The sequence below is a fragment of the Myotis yumanensis genome, unplaced genomic scaffold (genome assembly GCF_028538775.1).
Source record: "Myotis yumanensis isolate MYYU_CA2020_CCGP unplaced genomic scaffold, mMyoYum1.0.hap1 SCAF_6, whole genome shotgun sequence".
In the NCBI taxonomy this organism is placed as follows: Eukaryota; Metazoa; Chordata; class Mammalia; order Chiroptera; family Vespertilionidae; genus Myotis; species Myotis yumanensis.
In genome coordinates this window covers 91,259,303-91,279,309 of record NW_027223757.1, presented here as the reverse complement: position 1 = coordinate 91,279,309, position 20,007 = coordinate 91,259,303, and the positions used below count along the sequence as shown (strand labels likewise).

General features: G+C 37.6%; 1 protein-coding gene across 3 annotated transcripts in view; it reads right to left on the bottom strand.

The window, feature by feature from the left end:
* Positions 1-20,007, bottom strand: part of SRPK1 (SRSF protein kinase 1) — a 77,535-nt gene that overhangs the window by 39,792 nt on the left and 17,736 nt on the right. For all 3 annotated transcript variants that reach the window (XM_070418702.1, XM_070418703.1, XM_070418704.1), the window contains exons 3-6: positions 5,366-5,484; positions 3,886-3,994; positions 1,830-1,917; positions 745-832 (exon numbers count right to left, since the gene is read on the bottom strand). In XM_070418702.1, coding sequence (XP_070274803.1) covers positions 745-832; positions 1,830-1,917; positions 3,886-3,994; positions 5,366-5,484 — 404 coding nt within the window. The remainder of the gene's footprint in view (positions 1-744; positions 833-1,829; positions 1,918-3,885; positions 3,995-5,365; positions 5,485-20,007) is intronic.

Sequence of the window (20,007 nt, the reverse complement as noted above, 5' to 3'; positions counted from 1 at the left end):
TGTCTCCTTAAAAAAAGATCATCGCTTGCAATTAAGAATGTTAAGAGAAGCTAAACATATAGGGAGATAGAATGATATATGAAAAGTCTTTTCTTTAGATTTTTAAATAAGTTATGAATAAGCAGTTTTAGACTCTCCAATCCGAGTGAGACGCTATCATTTATTCTGAAAAGTCTGATAGGCCTTTTAAACATAGCTGTTACAACAACCTTTCAATTAGTTCACTGCATGTCACTGAAATTAACTCATAAAGAAAATTAGCTGAGCTTCCCTCCAACTATAAAATTCTAAGAATCCGGATAAAATCATAAAACAAGTCAGTTTTTCATTGATAGTATGTGAACAATCACACCTGTTTAGATTATAAACATTAAACTACACATACAACCTCTTCAATGTTTACCCAGAATTTATCATGAAAAATTACTTTCATTAAAATTTCTGTGCTGATAAAAATCATAGAACCTCCTCTTAATAATACAAGGCTATTTTCTAAAAATGTTATTTTCACTTTGGCTTAATTGGGCTGAAAAGGGGGAAAAGCCTAAAATAATACCCTGAAATATCACAATATATAAAGACAGATATGATTCACATCTGTGGTCAGAAATTTATAAGAAAATAAAGTAATTTGATTTTAGTTTGCCTTCAGAAAAGAGACCAATGCTGTTTTACAAATCTGGTTCCTTTTTGGGGATAAAGTTAATTCATGATTTATTTTTCAATAGGTTTTAAAAAGGATACGTGTTCCGTTAACTCCTGATATTTTAAAGTCATCTAGCAGTTGAACAACCATTTCTTTATTTGGATCATTAGGGTCTGAATTTCGCACCTATAACGGGGAAGACAGTATTCAGTAAAAAGGAAAGCACTGAAATAAGCCAAATGGCTACCTGCAGCAAATATAATAAAAGATTAATTACTCCAAGAAACAGCCAATTTATGAGAAAAACATTAAAATTTTATTAGCTAAAATAGATAAAGAACTTAATTCACAAAAGGAAATGCATCAAAAAAAGACTGTTATACTAAATCAACCATTTTTCTACTCAAAGCACAATTCCCAAATTAACTGCTGGTAACCAGGCTACGAGGAATTACGCTTTGGCAGGATGCAAATCAACCACAGCACTAACCACATGGTTTATTCAAGCTGATATTTTTGTTCAAAGATAAACTTTCTCAATGAAGGAAACAATACAGTAATTTACTTTTGGACACAAACTCCTTATTCTGTCACAGACTGATACTTTGAAAAATACTTCCTGGTCTAACATCGTCATCTTACAAATGAAACATTTAAAGTTCAGAAGAAAGAAAATGATGAGTTGGAGGACATATTGGGATAGAGCTGATCCTAAAACCTAGGTTTTCTAACTCTGACTTTAAGTTCCTTCTACTACATTGGAATTTTCTAATAAAACTGAAAGTAAGTTTTTGCTAAATATACTTAAGTTTTCAAGTATAAAGGAATTAATATAATGTTTATTTTTATAACATCTAAAAACAAAAAATAGGTATTTATTTATTAGCACAACTTTCCTTTTAACCATAGTAGGAAAGATAAACATTCTTTGTGCTATCTGGCACATAAAACATGTTCAATAAACATTTTTATTTGTAAGTTTTTTTCTATGTGTATGAGAGCATGCATATTCCATCAGTTCCCTACCACATGCACAGAATGTATATTGTTGTCTCCTCTACTTCTTTAAAGATATTGAAACTTTATAGTAAATATTAGCCATGCTAAAGAATTTACACTTTGTATGTCTTAATTCAATAAAACTTTATTTAATGCTTTGCAGTTCACATATAATAATACTCACTGATTTCAGCAACCGGATTTCATCTAGTGCTGTTTCAGTATAATGTTCAGCACTTTTAACTACTTTCATGGCTACAAACTTCTTTCCCCTAAGAAACAAACATAGACAGTTAGGACTAAATGTCCTCCCTTACTTTAGGAAGCTAAGATTTCGATATAGTGGGAGGCAGTGACAAAAATACAAATATTGATTTCATGTTTCCTTGTACTCAAATACAACACTTGTACCCAACAATTAACTGGCCAGATTTAATTTATAAAAAGAAAATATGTTCTTGGGTAATGCCAGTAACTAAACATTTTTTCTAAGTTAAAATCTACCTTCTTAATGTCTCCCTGAAACCAAGGAAAACCATAAAAAGGGATAGATAAGGAGAGAAACCCCACCAAATCTGAAGTATCTTGTCTACCTGGCAAAAGCTAAAAGGTTAAGAACTATAATACTTTCCTTTAAGAAGCCAGAAGAAAAAATAGGGTGAAAACAAACTAAAAAAAAAAAAAAAAAAAAAAAGAAGTACATAGATAGCAATTACTGTTTTCATCAAAGATAAATGGTACACTTTTAGGTAAACACCCCATGGTAATTGATTTTATGTAGAGAATAGTTTTAGACTGTATGAGACTGAGCAAGTCTGTTACCAAAAGAAAATATAAGAAAATCTCACATAGGTTCGTCGAGAGCAGGGGTAAAGAACATCCAACCTGTGGGCCATCATTTGGTGTGGCCCAGCCAAAGCATTAGGGGTGAGTTAATGAAATGTCTGACAAAAATTGCAGGCTAACTTTTAAGCTGATAATTTTGTATGGCCCGAGAATGATGTTATAAATATCCAATGGCCCTTGGCAGAAAAAAAGGGCATCGATTTTCAACTGGTATGCTACAAGAATTTTTAAGACAAGCAATACTTGACTATTTAGTCGGGGGCACTGACCTCTTTCCTCTTAGACTATAACATTAAAAAATGGACAATTGCTGTCCGATGTAAATGACCGGTCTTGAACCATAAGTATATAGGTCATATAACAGAGTTGCATCTTATTGGTCATGTCGCATAATAAGGTTGCATCTGACTGGTTACTTCTTGGTACCAGAAATTCTTATAAACAAGTATAGGCACCTGATTTTTATTTTTTTAATTTTTATTAACACATTTTATTTTATTTTGTTAATACTCATCTGAGGATATTTTTCCATTAATTTTTTAGAGAGAGTGGAAAGGAGTGGGAGAGGGGAGAAAACATCCATGTGAGAGAGATACATCAACCAGTTGCCTCCCACAAGTGACCCAACCAGGGCTGGGGATCAAGCTTGTAACCAAGGTACGTGCCCTTAACTCAGTGGTTCTCAACCTTCCTAATGCTGCGACCCTTTAATACAGTTCCTCATGTTGTAGTGACCCCCAACCATAAAATTCTTTTCATTGCTACTTCATAACTGTAATTTTGCTACTGTTATGAATCGTAACGTAAATATTTGATATACAGGATGTATTTTCATTGTTACAAATTGAACATAATTAAAGCATAGTGATTAATCACAAAAACAACATGTAATTATATATGTGTTTTCTGATGGTCTTAGGCGACCCCTGTGAAAGGGTCGTTCAACCCCCAAAGGGGTCGCAACCCACAGGTTGAGAACCGCTGCCTTAATTGGAATATTCACTGAGCCAAACTGGCCAGGGCTAGGCACCTGATTTTTAAAAAGTTATTTTGGAGCGAAAGGGTAGGTAATTACTACTATATTTTTTTGTAAATCAATTTAACTTTACTCTGGTGAGAAAACTACAAATTTACATACCTTACTTTTAGTAATAGTTGCAATGCTTTGAATTTGGGAATTCTAAGTGCCTTTTGACACTAATTTAATTAATCTCTTGTCTTTAAAACTTTCTTCACCAGAGGAAAATCATTTGCCCAAGAACACAAAGATTATCAAGAACAAAATTCTGATCAAGAAATCAGTCAGAGTTAAACTGAAGGTGGATCAGCTCTACAAAATCAGAAACATTTAGCTATCACCTAACTAATTCTTTTGCAGGACCACAAAAACTTACTGAATATCCCATGATAACCACACTGTTGAAAAGTGTCCCCAGCCCAACTTTCGGATCACATGATATCTCCCATTGAATAGATCTCCGATTTTCACAAGATGGTAACCTCCTGGAAGAAATAACAGGAGGGAAACATTCACTTAAGTAGTAGGAAAAGGTATCTTATATCCCATTTTCAACGTCTCTATACCTTTTATTAAATAAAAATGGTTTCTTCTATGCTAGGAATTCAACATTTGTAGTAGGAAAAGTTATTTAAGTAAAAAAAATTTAAGTCAAGTCAGGCATACAGTATCATTGAGCTCATGTTACAAAAAAAGATCTTAGAGAATAAAATTAATGATTTAGAAGGTGCAAGTGATGCTTTGTAGACCATTTGTTATTTAAAATAAGTCATCCCCAAATAAAAATAAGCTTATGTATCACAACAGATTTATCTAAACATATAAATCTATTTATAGTTGCAGTCTCAGGATTTTTCTTTTCTTTTCTTTGTTAAAGAGAGAGATCAATGGATTCCATTTATTTAACTAAAAAACACACAGGATTTGATTTTCTAAAACACAAGACAACAAAACTCAGGAAGGCCTGAAAAGGCTTCCAACAGTGGAAGGAATCAAGTTATTTTAACATCTATCTTTGCCTGATGAAAATAAAAAGACCCAGGTTCTACTAGATGGTAAGATATATTGTTATAAGTTCCTACCAAAGAATACTGGAAAGTCTCATAAAGAAATAGAAAAGCTATCAGGCAATCAATCTTAGGACATAGTTTAAGTACATATAATTCCAGTTTAACTTATCTTAGCAATCATCATGAGAAAAAAGTAATAAAAAGGTGTTTTGCAAAAGTCTACATATAAAATCTCATCATTAGCCCTGACCGGTTTGGCTCAGTGGATAGAGCGTCGGCCTGTGGACTGAAGGGTCCCAGGTTCAATTCCGGTCAAGGGCATGTACCTTGGTTGGGGGCACATCCCTAGTAGGGGATGTGAAGGAGGCAGTTGATCGATGTTTCTCTTTCATCGATGTTTCTAACTCTCTATCCCTCTCCCTTCCTCTCTGTAAAAAAAATCAATAAAATATATTTTTAAAAAATAAAAATAAAAAATAAAATCTCATCACTGGTTATTTCTCATCACCATTAATTATGGTGATAGCATTAAAGATGGCTTTTATTTTCTTTTTGTTTAATATATGTCTCAAGTTTTCTAAGGTAAGTATGCACTATTATTTTTAAGGAGAATAAAAGGTAAAAACAGGTTTAATATAAAACTAATAAATTGACTCAAACTAAGAGGAAATACTATTTCCTATATTTAAAGAAAGAAAAATGCAGACACCTGTAATACTTTCAATAAATAGAAATTTTAAAAGATACGGTAAGCAAAAAAGCATCAAAACTTTACAATGATTGAGCAAATATTCAAATGAGAAACTGAATACACATGGATCATGTCTTACTTATAGAAAGTCTTACCTTTACAATAATCATTGGGATCTTCCTGCTCATCATCATCAGACCCCAGAATCTCCTCTTCCTGTTCTGGTGGATCACTCTCAGAGTGGGGAGCAGAGCCTCGGTGCTGAGTTTCAGATCTAAGAAATAATATAAACATGTTCAATCTAAATGGACAGAATAGGACTTTAAGAAAATATTATCAAAATGTCCTCCTCCCACTTAACAGATAATATAAACAGAATATTATCTAATGGCAGCCTAGGAAAACATTAGCTGTCACTTTACCTCAGGTTAAGAAAGGACCACTTTTTAAAAAGTCAGTACACAATTAAATAAACCTGGAAAATATATAGAGTGGGGCAAGAGTAAGTTTACAGTGGTGAGAACATGAAACACAAGAGTTTATTCTTGTATTATTATTTATAAACTAGTGGCCTGGTGCATGAAATTTGTGCGGGGGGCGGGGGGGCGGTGTCCCTCAGCCCGGTCTGCACCCTCTTCAATCTGGGACTGCTGGCTCCTAACCACTCACTTGCCTGCCTGCTTGCCCCTAATCACTCTGCCTGCCAGCCTGCTTGCCCCCAATTGCCTCCCCACACCGGCTTGCTTGTCCCCAACTGCCCCCCCCCCAGCCCGATCACCGCCAAGTGCCCCACTGCCAGCCTACTTGCCCCCAACTGACCCCCACTGCTGGCCTGCTCGCCCCCATCTGGCCCCCTCTGCCGGCCTGCTTATCCCCAACTGCTCCCCCCCTGCCGGCCTGATCACCCCCAATGACACCCCCCCACCGGCCTGATCACCCATAACTGCCGTCCCATCCTGGCCTGATCACCCACAACTGCCCTCCCCTCTTGGCCCCTAACTGCCTCTACCTCGGCCCCGCCACCATGGCTTTGTCCAGAAGAAGGTCCGGAAGGTCTCCTGGAAGGTCTCCCAGTCTAATTAGCATATTATATTACCCTTTTATTAGTATAAGGGGCCAGCTGGTTTGCCCTGAAAGGTGTCCTGGATCAGGGTGGGGGTTCCCTTGGGGGGTGGGACAGCCTGGGCGAGGGGCCTGAGGTGGTTTGCAGGCTGGCCATGCCCCATTAGGGTGGGGGTCCCCACTGGGGATGATGCTGGCCTGGGCGAGGGGCTGGGGCAGTTTGCAGGCCAGCCACACCCCCATGGGGTGAGGGTCCCCGCTGTGGGGTCGTGGCCAGCCTGGGTGAGGGGCTGATGGCTGTTTGCAGGCTGAGGGCCATTTTCAGGCTGGCCACGCCCACCAGCAGGGACCCTCACCCCAATGGTGGCCTAGTCAGCCTGGGTGAGGGGCTGAGGGCCGTTTGCAGGCCCCTCCCTCGGTGGCCAGCCCAGGCAACCCAAGCCTCCTGAGCGCTCATGCCTGCTCCGTGACCGCCGCCCACAGACCCCTCCTTCGGTGGCTGGCCCAGGCGGGTGGGAAGCTTGGCTTCCTCCGAGCCGGGGGTGACCCAAGCCTCTGGCTTGCTCCAGCTGGCTCCATGGCCGCCATCTTTGTCCTGCTAATTTGCATATTCCCTCCTGATTGGCTGTGGGCATCATGGAGGTATGGTCTATTTACATATTTGTCTATTATTAGTGTAGATTATTGTATTTTCCATACAAATTGTAAACCTACTTTTGCCACACTTAATACATAAAAATATAAAGGAAAAAAAGTACTTGAATCATAATATCCAAACATAATTGCTGATAAAAACGATTAGATTTTCTTCCAGTTACTTTGCTATATTTTTAATAACTGTTTTGTGTGTTTTTTTAATCCTCCCCAAGGATATGTTTGGAAGAAAGGGAGGGAGGTTGGGAGGGAGGGAAGGCAGGGAAAGGGGAAGGGGGAGAGGGAGAGAGAGAGAGAGAGAGAGAGTGTGTGAAAGAAATACTGACTGGTTGGTTGCCTCCCACACACACCGCCCCAACTGGAGATTAACCCACAGGCACCAGGAATCAAACATGACACCTTTTTGTGCATGAGATGACACTCCAATCAACCGAGCCACCTGGCCAGGGATATTTTGCTATATTTTTAGGGGAAAAAATGTGCCCAGCACATTGAGCAGCAAACTGTGAACCAAGAAGTTACAGGTTGATTCTGGTCAGGACACATGCCCGGGTTGTTTGCAGGAGGCAATCAATGTTTCTCTGTCATCGATGTTTCTATCTCTCTATTCTTTTCCCTTCCTTTCTAAAATCAATAAAAACATATTTAAAAAATACATATATTTGTATTATATACTATATAAAAATTTTGTATTCTGCTTTTCCTACTACATTGTAAACTTTTTTCTTCATTTCTATGCTATCTCTTTAATCTTACATATTTCCCTTAGAATTATCACCACTTACTTTGCACATTCTGTTCTACTACACATTTAACTTATTTCGAGTTTTTCACTACTAAAAATAAAGCTGTGGAATATTTTTGGATAACCTTTATTCTGTATTTATTTATTTATTTATTTATTTTTAATATGTTTTATTGATTTTTCACAGAGAGGAAGGGAGAGGGATAGAGAGTTAGAAACATCGATGAGAGAGAAACATCAATCAGCTGCCTCCTGCACATCCCCCACTGGGGATGTGCCCGCAACCAAGGTACATGCCCTTGACTGGAATCGAACCTGGAACCCTTCAGTCCACAGGCCGACGCTCTATCCACTGAGCCAAACCGGTCAGGGCTATTCTGTATTTAGAATTATTTCCCTAATGTCAAACTACCAGATAAGGACAGAAATATTCCCCCTAGTTATAAAAATAACATGTTAAATGTAGAAAAATTGAAAAGAAATTATTTTGTTTTATAACAAATCTGCTCTGAACAAATGAACATTTTGGACGATTTCCTTTCAATCTGTGGCCTTGAATAATTTATAGGATTATGTAGTATGACTTTTCTAAAAGAGCTGCAATATACTGAGTTATAGCTACAGCCACATATGGGTTTTTGGTATTTAAGTATTACCAAGTTCAGAAAACTTAGCTTATTTGATAGACAAAAATAATATCTCATTTATTATAATGCATTAAAAGTTTTTATTGATTTCTTTCTCCACATGCCATCAATTAGTTATATTGAAATTTTTGTGACTAGGAAGTTCAGGAGACAGAAAGATCTGGATTTACATTCAGGCTTTAATACATACTAGCTGCCTGCTTTATAAAAAGCTTTACGCAACAGAAGCAGAGTGGATATTTCTTTTAGTAGCTCTGGTTCCCGTTCCTCAGTATTTTATTTACTTTTTCATCAACCTGTTTGATCAGACTGTTTTTCCAAAAGATTTAATAAAACAGAAAACAAAGAGCAATAATCAAAGCAAAACCACTTCTATGGTTTATTGAAATTTAAGAAATACCTCAGAACAAGCATGACTAATGATTCAGATTTAGATATTTGGTGACCATTCCAACCTACCTCAATTTTTGTTACTTTTTTTTTGTCTCCCAGGAATTAGAAAAGTAGCTATAAAACTGCATGATTAACTCTAGCTGGCATGCTCAGTGGTTAGAACATGGGCTACACACTGGAGGATCTTGGGTTCAATTTTCCTGGTCAAGGGCATGTATGGGAGGCAACCAATCCATGTGTCTCTTACCAAAAAAAAAAAAAAAAAAAAGAAAAGAAAAAATATACTGGGCCCAGCCGGCTTGGCTAAGCGACTGAGCATAGACCTATGAACCACAGTTCCATTCCCTATCAGGGCATATGCCCAGGTTGTGGGCTCGATCCCCAGTGTGGGGCATGCAGGTGGCAGCCAACCAATGATTCTCTCTCATCATTGATATTTTTCTCTCTCTCCCTCTCCCTTCCTCTTTGAAATTAATAAAAATATATTTAAAAACAAAACAAAACATATCCTGGGGTAAGGCTTAAAAACAACCAAGTAAACAAACAAAAACCTCTGCTTGACTCAAGTGTTGTTCACTCTTAGTGAAAACATGTCTTTGGGAAACTTATTTAGTAAGGAACTACTATACCACTTTCCTAAATAAAAATAATGAGTCTGAATGAACATGCCCAAATTTAAGACTAAGATAGATTTATAAACAGATCCTCTGATTTCAAACTCGTTGCCTTTCAGAATTAAAATTTGATTGTAAGAAGAATTACAATTGTGAAAATGTGAAAAGCAGTAAAATATAAATAGTGAAAACCAGATATGAAAATATTGGAATATTAGAATTTCACAAGTATGATGAGAGTGGTAATATTAAAAAATTATGTTTTTAAAGATTTTTTGAAGCAAAAAGAATTTGATTATTTTATTGACCTGTTCTCTTGGTTTTTAGTTATGTAAGTGAACACTTAAATATCAGACTCAGTTAAATGGTTCAAAACTGAATTATAAATTGCAAGTTGCAGTGTGAAATACTATTAAGTCTCTACCCTGCCATGCATTAGTACAAAAGAAACTTTTTTATTCTAAACAGATTACCTAAGGGGGGGCGGGGGGATCTTACTTTTAAAATGTCATTAAAAACATACTTAATTTATATTTAAGTATTAATTTTTAGTCTTTCATTTGCACAGCTCATATTTACCAGTAACTTCTGAAGACTGAGAGCAGGGGAGGTAAATTTATTAAGAACTCTCATTTTACCCATCCCTTACTGCCAGTCTGGGTATAAATTGCTGTTGTCTTCTAGCTTTCTCTGGTGCTGTTGACAAATCCAATCAAATGCCTTCTGATTTCCCAGCATCAAAAAACAGGTGTGTGTGTGTGTGTGTGTGTTTTTAAGGATCTTCTCTGTAATCCCTATTTTCTGAAATTTCCTGAATGGCTTTTTATTAAAAATCCACCTTGTTAAGTACGTCTATTTACTTGCATTCAATTCTGACAAAAATTTCTTGTATTTCACTGAAAATTTAATCTTCATTTCATCTACTGGACCTGAACCCTCTGTCCTACCTCATCGATTTCTTAAGTTGTCTCTTATATTTTCTATTTCTTTAGGATTTTTATTTTTGGTTTACTTTCTACACTGATCTTCCTAACTCATGTTGCCTTTTAAATTTCTACCCTATTTTTAATTTCCCACAATTATTTTTGTTCTTGAATATTCCTTTTTGTGAGATTCCTGCAGTGTTCCAGTGATGTACTATTTTCTTTTATCTTAAGGATACAATTTAGTTTTAAGTTTCTTTCTCATCTGTGCTTTGTTTTGGCTTTCTCAACCTGCTCATGTTTAATGCTACATTAAGGACATCAAATAACTGAAAAAGGCCTTTGTCAAATGAAAAGTTAATTATTTGAGAAAGATTAATAAAATAGACCAGCCTCTTCCAAAACAAATTTTCTTTTTTAAAAAACCCCCACAAGGATACAAGGATATAAGCCATGGAGATAAAAAAAGTGAAGACTTATTCCTGACAAAGGAAACAAATCCAGACAGTTACAAAGTAATAATAGTTTTAAAGTGAAATGCTGCTACATTTTCAAAGAAGGGTTAATTTGGTAGTTCTCTTTTTATGAACTGTTCCAGTGCATCTGAAGAGTCAAACAAGCCTGCCCTGCCAGTGTGGCTCAGTGATTGAGCATAAACCCATGAACCAAGAGGTTATTAGTTGATTCCAGGTCAGGGCACATGCCCGGGTTGTGGGCTTGGTCCCCAGAAGGCAGCCAATCAGTGATTCTCTGTCATCAATGACGTTTCTCACTGTTTCTCTCTCTCTCTCTCTCTCTCTCTCTCTCTCTCTCTCTCTCTCTGAAATCAATAAAAATATTAAAAAAATAAAAGAACAATTCAAGCTCAGAATTATCTAGTAAAGTTATTCATTATTTAATATACATACAAAGATCATACAGAAATCATAAAGATATTTGACAAAATTGAAGATGTATTTGAGATTGAAACCCTTGATAAATAGGAATAAACTTAATAATTAAGTTGAGAGACTTACTACTCTACTCAATTAAAGGTATATATTAGTAACCCATTGAAACATTACACAAGCATTCCCATAAAAGACAGAAGATGTAACACAGTTTTATGGCTACTTTTCAAAGTTATACTGGCAGTCTTAGTAATTTAAGGGAAGAAAAAGAACCAGAACTGCTACCATTATAAAATGGTTATTCACCTAGAAAATCTGAGAAAAATAACCAAAAAAATCAGTAGCAACCAATACAAGGTTTTAGGTAGTAAGGAGGTAACAAATTACCATACAAATTTAAAAAGCAACAGTTTTAACATACCAGCAATAACCAATAAAAAATGTAATGGATAAAAAGCAGTAAACTTAAAAAAGCAATCACAGGAAAAATCTAAGACTATAAGAAACACACATGTCTCAAGGGTATAACAAACAAACAAACAAATAAACAAGAAAGCTACCGAATATTCCTAGATGGGAAGAATCAAAACTAAACAAGTCATTTTTCCAGAAAGTAACCTATAAATTCATATAAATTCAAAGCAATCTCAACTGAAATCAACAAGGTATTTTTGTAGAACTTTCCTTAGAAAAGAAAATTAGCAAAAATAGCCAAGAACTTTTCAAAATAGAGAAATGATTGGGAACTTGGGCTCCAGATAGCAAGATGGAATAAACAGCTATAATAATTAAAATGCTATAGTACTGGTACTGGATTAAAATGAAATCTAGCCATACACTTAATAAGGTAATTCAGTATTGGATAAACATGGCATTTCACAACAAAACTAAAAACAACATGAACAGTTTACCATAATCACCGGGAAAACCAGCTATTTGTGAAAAGGGAAGATCAGAGTGAGATATGCTAAACAATGTGAGGAAGGGACCATGAGCCAAGAAATGCAGAAAGCTAGAAAAGACCAGGAACCAATTCTCCCCCAGAGCCTCTAGAACAGTGGTTCTCAACCTTCCTAATGCCGCGAGCCTTTAATACAGTTCCTCATGTTGTGGTGACCCCCAACCATAAAATTATTTTTGTTGCTACTTCATAACTGTAATTTTGCTACTGTTATGAATCGTAATGTACGTATCTGATATGCAGGGTGAATTTTCATTGTTACAAACTGAACATAATAAAGCATAGTGATTAATCACAAAAACAATATGTAATTATATATGTGTTTTGCGATAGTCTTAGGCGACCCCTGTGAAAAGGTCGTTCGACCCCCAAAGAGGTCTCGACCCACAGGTTGAGAACCACTGCTCTAGAAGGAAGATAACTTTGTCTCCTTTTAAGCTACTAAATTTGTAGCAATTTGTTATAGTAGCAATAGGAAACTAATAAAGCAGTTTAGCTTACTCAAACTAACCTGTCAATTAATTCAAGAAAAGATTTAAGTAGTCTGTAAACACATGAAAAGATATTAAATCAATAGAAACAGGGAAAAAGATATTAAAACAAGGATTTTTAAAAAAAATGTCCAGTGACTTGGCAGAAATAAAAAAGGATTAATTTTGCATGTTGACAAGGATTTGGAGGGGTTGAGTGGGCATGCTTTTATGCCAGTGGTTCTCAACCTTCCGGCCCTTTAAATACAGTTTCTCATGTTGTGACCCAACCATAAAATTATTTTCGTTGCTACTTCATAACTGTAATGTTGCTACTGTTGTAAATCATAATGTAAATATCTGATATGCAGGATTGTCTTAGGTGACCCCTGTGAAAGGGTCATTCGACCACCAAAGGGGTCGCGACCCACAGGTTGAGAACCACTGTTTTAGGCTATGGATGAAATTAAAATTGGTGAAGCCTTTTTATTTTTATTTATTTATGTATCTTTAAAATACATTTTTATTGATTTCAGAGAGAAAGGGAGAGGGAGAGACAGAAACATCAATGATGAGAGAGAATCATTGGCCGGCTGCCTCCGGCACGCCCCACACTGGGGATTGAGCCTGCAATCCGAGCATGTGCCCTGACCAGAATCGACCCGTGACCTTCTGGTTTATAGGTCAATGCTCAACCACTGAGCCATGCCAGCCGGGCTGGTGAAGCCTTTTTAGAGGTAATTTGACAGTTTAAAGTTTAAAATATTCATATGGGGATAATGCTGTGAACATCTGACATTTAATGTAATTAGCATAATGCTGCTAATGCATTTGAAAACACATTCACATGATTGAAATAACTATGTTGGTGAGGAGGGAGAGAAACTGAAACCTTTGTATGCTACTTTGGTGAGACTACTAAGGATGGCACGGCCAATATGGAAAACAGTATGGTGTTTTTAAAAATTAAAAATAGATTTACCATATAATCCAGCAATTTTACTTCTGGGTTTGCACCTAAAAGAATTGAAAGGACTCAAAGCAAGGACTCAAAATGTTTAATCGGTTTCAGTCCTACAAAATGAAGAGTTATGGGGATGGATGGTGGTGATGATTACACAACAATGTGAATATATTTAATACCAATCAACAGTATATACACTTAAATATGCTTAAGATGGTAAATTTTATGTATATTATACCACAATTTGAAAAAGTGCCAGAAGAAAAAAATTCCAACCAAAAATACTCTACCCAGAAAAGTTATCATTCAGAATTGGAGATAAGGTTTTCCAGATAAGCAAATACTAAAGGAGTTTATCACTGCTTAACTAGCCTTACAAGAAATGCTAATTGGACTTATTTAAGCTTAAGAAAAAAAGGGTGCTGACTGATTACAAGAAAACATATAAAAGAATAAATCCCACTAGAGAGGCCAAAACCGGTTTGGCTCAGTGGATAGAGCGTCGGCCTGCGGACTGAAAGGTCCCAGGTTCGATTCCGGTCAAGGGCATGTACCTGGGTTGCGGGCACATCTCCAATCCAGTGGGGATGTGCAGGAGGCAGCTGGTCGATGTTTCTATCTCATCGATGTTTCTAACTCTCTATCTCTCTCCCTTCCTCTCTGTAAAAAATCAATAAAATATATTTAAAAAAAAAAAAAATCCCACTAGAGAGGTAAAAATATAGTAAAGGTAGTGGATTAATCACTTATAAAGCTAGTGTGGATTAAAAGACAAAAAATAGTAAAACTATCTATGACTGTAATAAATGGGTAAGGGATACACAAGAAAAATGTGACATCAAAACCAAAATGTGTATGGGGATGGGGAATAAAAATGTTGAGCTTTAGAATGGGATCAAATTTAAGTTGTTATCAATTTAAAGCAGACCATAGATATATGCTTATGTGTAAGCCTTATGGTAACCACAAATAAAAACCTATAGTAAACAGCAAAAGATTAAGAGAAAGGAATGTAAGTATACCACTATAGAAAGTCATCAAAACAAGAGAGAGCAAGAGAAGAAAAAAGGAACAAAGAGAAACTATAAACACGGGTAAGTAAACAATAAGTACATACTTACAGACAATTACTTTAAATGTAAATGGACTAAATTCCCCAGTCAAAAGATGGATAGAAAACTAAGACCTATCTATATGCCATTCACAAGAGACTTACATCTTAGAACACACAGTCAGAGTGAAGGGATAGAAAAAGTATTCCATGTAAAGGGAAACCAAAAGAAAGCTAAAGTAGCTACAGTTATATCAGAAAAATAGACTTTAAAAGAAAGACTGTAATAAGAGACAAAGATGGATGTTACATAATGATAAAGGTGCCAATCCAATAAGAGGATACAATATTTGTAAATATTTAGGCACTCAACATAGGAACACCTAAATATATAAAGTAAGTATTAACAGAACTAAAGGGAAAAATAGACAGTAATACAATAGTAGGGGATTTTTATATACTACTTAGATCAAAGGATAGATTGTCCAGACAGAAAAACAACAAGAAAATATAAGCTTTAACACACTGGACCACATGGACATAACATATTGTAAGGACAGGAAAAAGGCATTTTCTTTTTCTTTGCTGTGGCCTTCCACATTTTATGAGAAGCAGCTGATAATTAAACTCCCAGATTATTATCTCCTCTGATTCAAACAGCCCCTGTTCAAACTGCAAGACAAGATAAGCTACTCTCAAGGCTACATTCTTGCATTCCGCCTCCTTCTTGCTGTTTTCAGAACTCCGGTAATTCGCACCAAGAAGGAGTCTTTAATTAGAAAGTTCTCTTCCTCCCTCCCTTTCAGGCCAGCTTCTTTTGAACTCTTCATACCTTTTGTTCTAAGCATGTTTTACAGCAAGCATGTGCCTCCTATGCGGCTGGCAGAGTTTGACATGCTTGTTTTACAGGCTTGGGAAAAATACTGATAAGACACCTCCCTAGGACATCTGCCACACTGTCTCCTGGAAAGCAAACAAACTTAACTTTTCAAGACAGCCCCTGATATCTACTCAACGTCAGCCCCCAATCCTCCTCCCGTCCTTGCCACCTACAACAGCAGCCATCACTCTTTAAAAGTAGAAACTGCTTTTTGTTCCCTGCCCTGTATTGATTAGCAGTACTTGGCCCTTTCCCTTCCTGGAAAGTAAAATAAACTTCCTCTCTGCATCTCTTCTTTTAGTTGTGAATTCTTTCATAGCCCTTGTCACTAGCCAAACCCTAACAATAATCCACTGGAACAAACTGGAAACCTAAACATCCAACAGGAGAGGGCTGAGTAAATTTATTGACTGTATAAATCATCTTCACTTGTTTATGTAAAAATTGATTACCAATCTATTCATTTAAGGTGAAAATAGTAATTATTGCTAAAAGGATCACCTACTTATACCTTTATCAATACACTCCACTTTGAATGTTTACTATATTTGAAAATGTTTCTATGCAATTAATTGCTAAAGTATCCATTATTATCTTTTAAAAAAAGTTAATTTATTGGTACTCTCCCTCTCAGGTGCACGCCCACACTTTTCCCATCCCCCTGTTCTTCCCCACAAGGTGTGTTACCTTTGCCTTTCCCTCTCCTAAGCTCCAAGGGCCTTTCTTCTGCCTCTGTAACTTGTTTCTTGAGCCTACACAGCCCAGCTGGCTGACTTCAACTACCTTTGTAATTTTCTAAATAAACTTTCTTTTATAATTTGGAAAAAAATAACTTATCATATTGCCAGGTTCTTCTATACCTTCTTGTCTATGTGTTTTCCCCAAGACCTCCCTTTGATCTGTGGCTCCAGTTCAAATTTTCCAAATCAAAAAAATAACAAATACATTGTACACCAAACACTGGGAAAAAAGAACAGGTACATGCAAAAAAAGGGGGGTGGGTAGAAAACTGAACCTTCTTACACCTTCTTACACCACACAAGAATAAACTCAAAATGAATTAAAAACTTAAATATTAGACTCAAAACCATAAGCAATATATTTTCTAATATATCTCCTCGGGCAAGGAAAACAAGTAAACAAATGGGACTATTTCAAGCTAAAAAGTTTTTGCAAAGCAAAGGAAACTATCAATAAAATGAGAAAAGAAACTCACTGAATGGGAAAACATATTTGTCAATACATTTGATAAGGGATTAATATCCAAAATTTATAAAGAACTTACAAATCTCAACACCAAAAAAACCCCCAAACAATGCAATTTAAAAATGGACAAAGGACCTAAACAGATACTTCTCCAAAGAGGACATACAGATGGCCAATGGGCATATGTAAACATGCTCAACGTTACTAACCCATCAGAGAAATGCAAATTAAAACCACAATGAGATATCACCCCACAACTGTCAGAGTGGCTATCATCAATAAATCAACAAACAACAAGTGTTGGTGAGGATGTGGAGAAAAGGAAACCTTTGTGCAGTGCTGGTGGGAATGCAAAATGGTGCAGCTACTATGGAAAGCAGTATGGTTACCTCAAAAAAATTAAAAATGAAACTGCCTTATGACTCAGTGATCCTACTTCTTGGAATTTATCCAAAGAAACCCGAAACACTAATTCAAAAGAATATATGCACCCCCATGTTCATTGCAACATTATTCACAACTAAAGGCCTGGTGCACAAAATTCGTGCGGGGAGGGGGGGTGTGAAGGTGGGGGGGGGGGGGTCTCTCAGTCTGGCCTGCACCCTCTCCAATCCGGGACCTCCCAGGGGGCCTCTCCCAATCCAGGACTGCTGGCTCCTAATCGCTCGCTTGCCTGCCTGCCTGATCACCTCTGACTGCTCCCCTGCTGGCCTGATCACCCCTAACTTCCTCTGCCTCGTACCTAGGAACCAGGATTCCCTCCTCCGGCCAGTTGCAGGCACCTGGGACCCAGGCTTCCCTCCCTCTGGCCAGCCGCAGACACCCAGGACCTGGGGCAGCTTTGCCTGGGCCGCAGACACCCAGGACCGCAGGGCGGGTGGCTTATGCCAATCCCAGGCTGCAGCCTGGCTGGTCCCCATTCCTCTCTCATGAGCTCATTTGTGCCTGGCTGGTCCCCATTCCCCTCTCCCCAGTGTTGAGTGTCTGAGCCATTACGGCGTGACAACCATTTGCATATTAGCTCTTTAGCTCTTTAGATAGATAGATAGATAGATAGATAGATAGATAGATGGCCAAGATTTGGAAGGAGCCCAACTGCCCATCAGTAGTTGAGTGGATAAAAAAGCTGTGGTACATTTACACAATGGAATACTACTCGGCTATAAAAAAGAAGAAAATCTTATCTTTTGGGATAGCATGGATGGACCTGGAGAACATTATGCTAAGTGAAATAAGCCAGTCAGAGAAAGACAAGTACCATATGATTTTACTCATATGTGAAAATTAATAAACAAAATGAACTAATTAGCAAAATAGTGACAGACTCATAGATAGTAGGCTGACAGCTGTCAGAGGAAAGGGGGCTAGGTGGAGGGTAATAGAGGGATTGAGCAAAAAAAAAAAAAAAAAAAAGAGCAAAAACTCATGGACACAGACAACAGTGTGGTAACTGCCAGGGGTAAGGGTATAGAGGAAAGTGGAGGAGAGTATAGGAGGGATAAATGGTGATGGACGGAGACATGACTTGGGATGGTAAAAACACAATCAGTGTATAAATGATGTGTTGTAGAATTGTGCACCTGAAACCTATATAATTTTGTTAACCAGTGTCACTCCAACAAATTCAATTAAAAAATGTGAAATAATTGAAATTTTCATACACTGTTGGTGATAATGTTAAATGGTACAGTCATTTTGGGGAAATTTGGCATTTTATATAAAACTAGAGGCCCAGTGCACGAAATCGTGCATGGGTAAGGTCCCTAGGCCTAGCCTGCGATCAGGGCCATCTTCCGCCTGTTCGCCAGTCCCCAGTCCCACCGCCACCATCCACCCGGTTACCCTCAGCAGTCCCCATTCCACCCCGCCACCACCACCCACCCCGGTTTCCCTAGCCAATCCCTATCCCACCCCATCGCCACCCACCCCGGTTCCCCATGGTTCCCCATTTGTCATCCGGTGATCAGAGCCTGTGGGCCAGGGGAAGGGACCAAGAGGTCGGCCGTTCCACCCGCTCATGCCCCGCCGCCACCCACCCTGGTTCCCCATTTGCCATCTGGCAATCGGAGCCTGTGTGTGTGTGTGTGTGGGGGGGGCTGCGGGAGGAGAAGAGGGACCAAAAGGTGGTCAATGCACCTCATAGCAATTGGTCGAGCTGTCATTCTGGTCATTATGGCCGCTGGGCTTTTATTATATAGGATTAAACAGACCTCAACCACATTCTAGCAATTCTAATCCTAGAGAAATAAAAGATGTGTCCACTCATAGATTTATATAAGAATTCATAGAACTTTACTCATAATGGCCCCAAAGAGAAGAAACACAGACATCCACCAAATGGAGAAGACATTAACAAACTTAGGTATATTTTTGCAATAGATTCATATTCAACATTAAAAAGGAATAAAAAACTAATAGATGTGACCAACACAAACAAATCTTAAAACCATTATGCTGACCTGAAGAAGCTGGACACTGAAGAGTACATAGAGTACAATCCCATTTATATGAAATTATTGACCAGCCACTAATCACAGACAGAAAGACTGGTGGTTGCCTAGGGCCAGGATGGGGAGGGTGAGACCCTGGAAGTTCCTGCAGTGATGAGAATGTTCCAGCCTTGACTGCAGTGCTGGTTACATGGATGCATCCATTTGCCAAAATATACTAAACTGCACTCTTAAAAATGAATTCATTATATTGTTTGTAAATGACAACTCAATAGAGTCTATTTAAAAATAAGGTAGCCCCAGCCAGTTTGGCTCAGTGGATAGTGTCAGCCTGCAGACTGAAGGGTCCTGGGTTCAATTCCAGTCAAGGGCATATGCCCGGGTTGTGGGCTCGATCCCCAGTAGGGAGCATGTAGGACGCAGCCAACCAATGATTCTCTCTTATCACTGATGTTTCTATCTCTCTCCCTCTCCCTTTCCCTTCCTCTCTGAAATCAATAAAAAAATATTTTAAAAGTAATAGTAATAATAAATAAAAACAAGGTATAGCAATCTCCCTTTTATCCATGGGGATATGTTCTAAGAACCCCAGTGGATGCCTGAAACCGTGGATAGTACTGAACCCTATATGCTATGTTTTCCCTCTATACATAAATACCTATGATAAAGTTTAATTTATCAATTAGGCATTGTGAGATTAGCAATAATAACTAATAATGAAATAGAACAAGTATAACAATATACTATAATAAAAGTTATAAGTAAAACAAGGATAACTTGAACACAAGCACTGTGATACCACAATAGTCAATCTCAAAATCAAGATGGCTACTAAGTGGACAGGTAGCATAAATGGTGTGGATACACTGGACAAAGGGATGATTCAT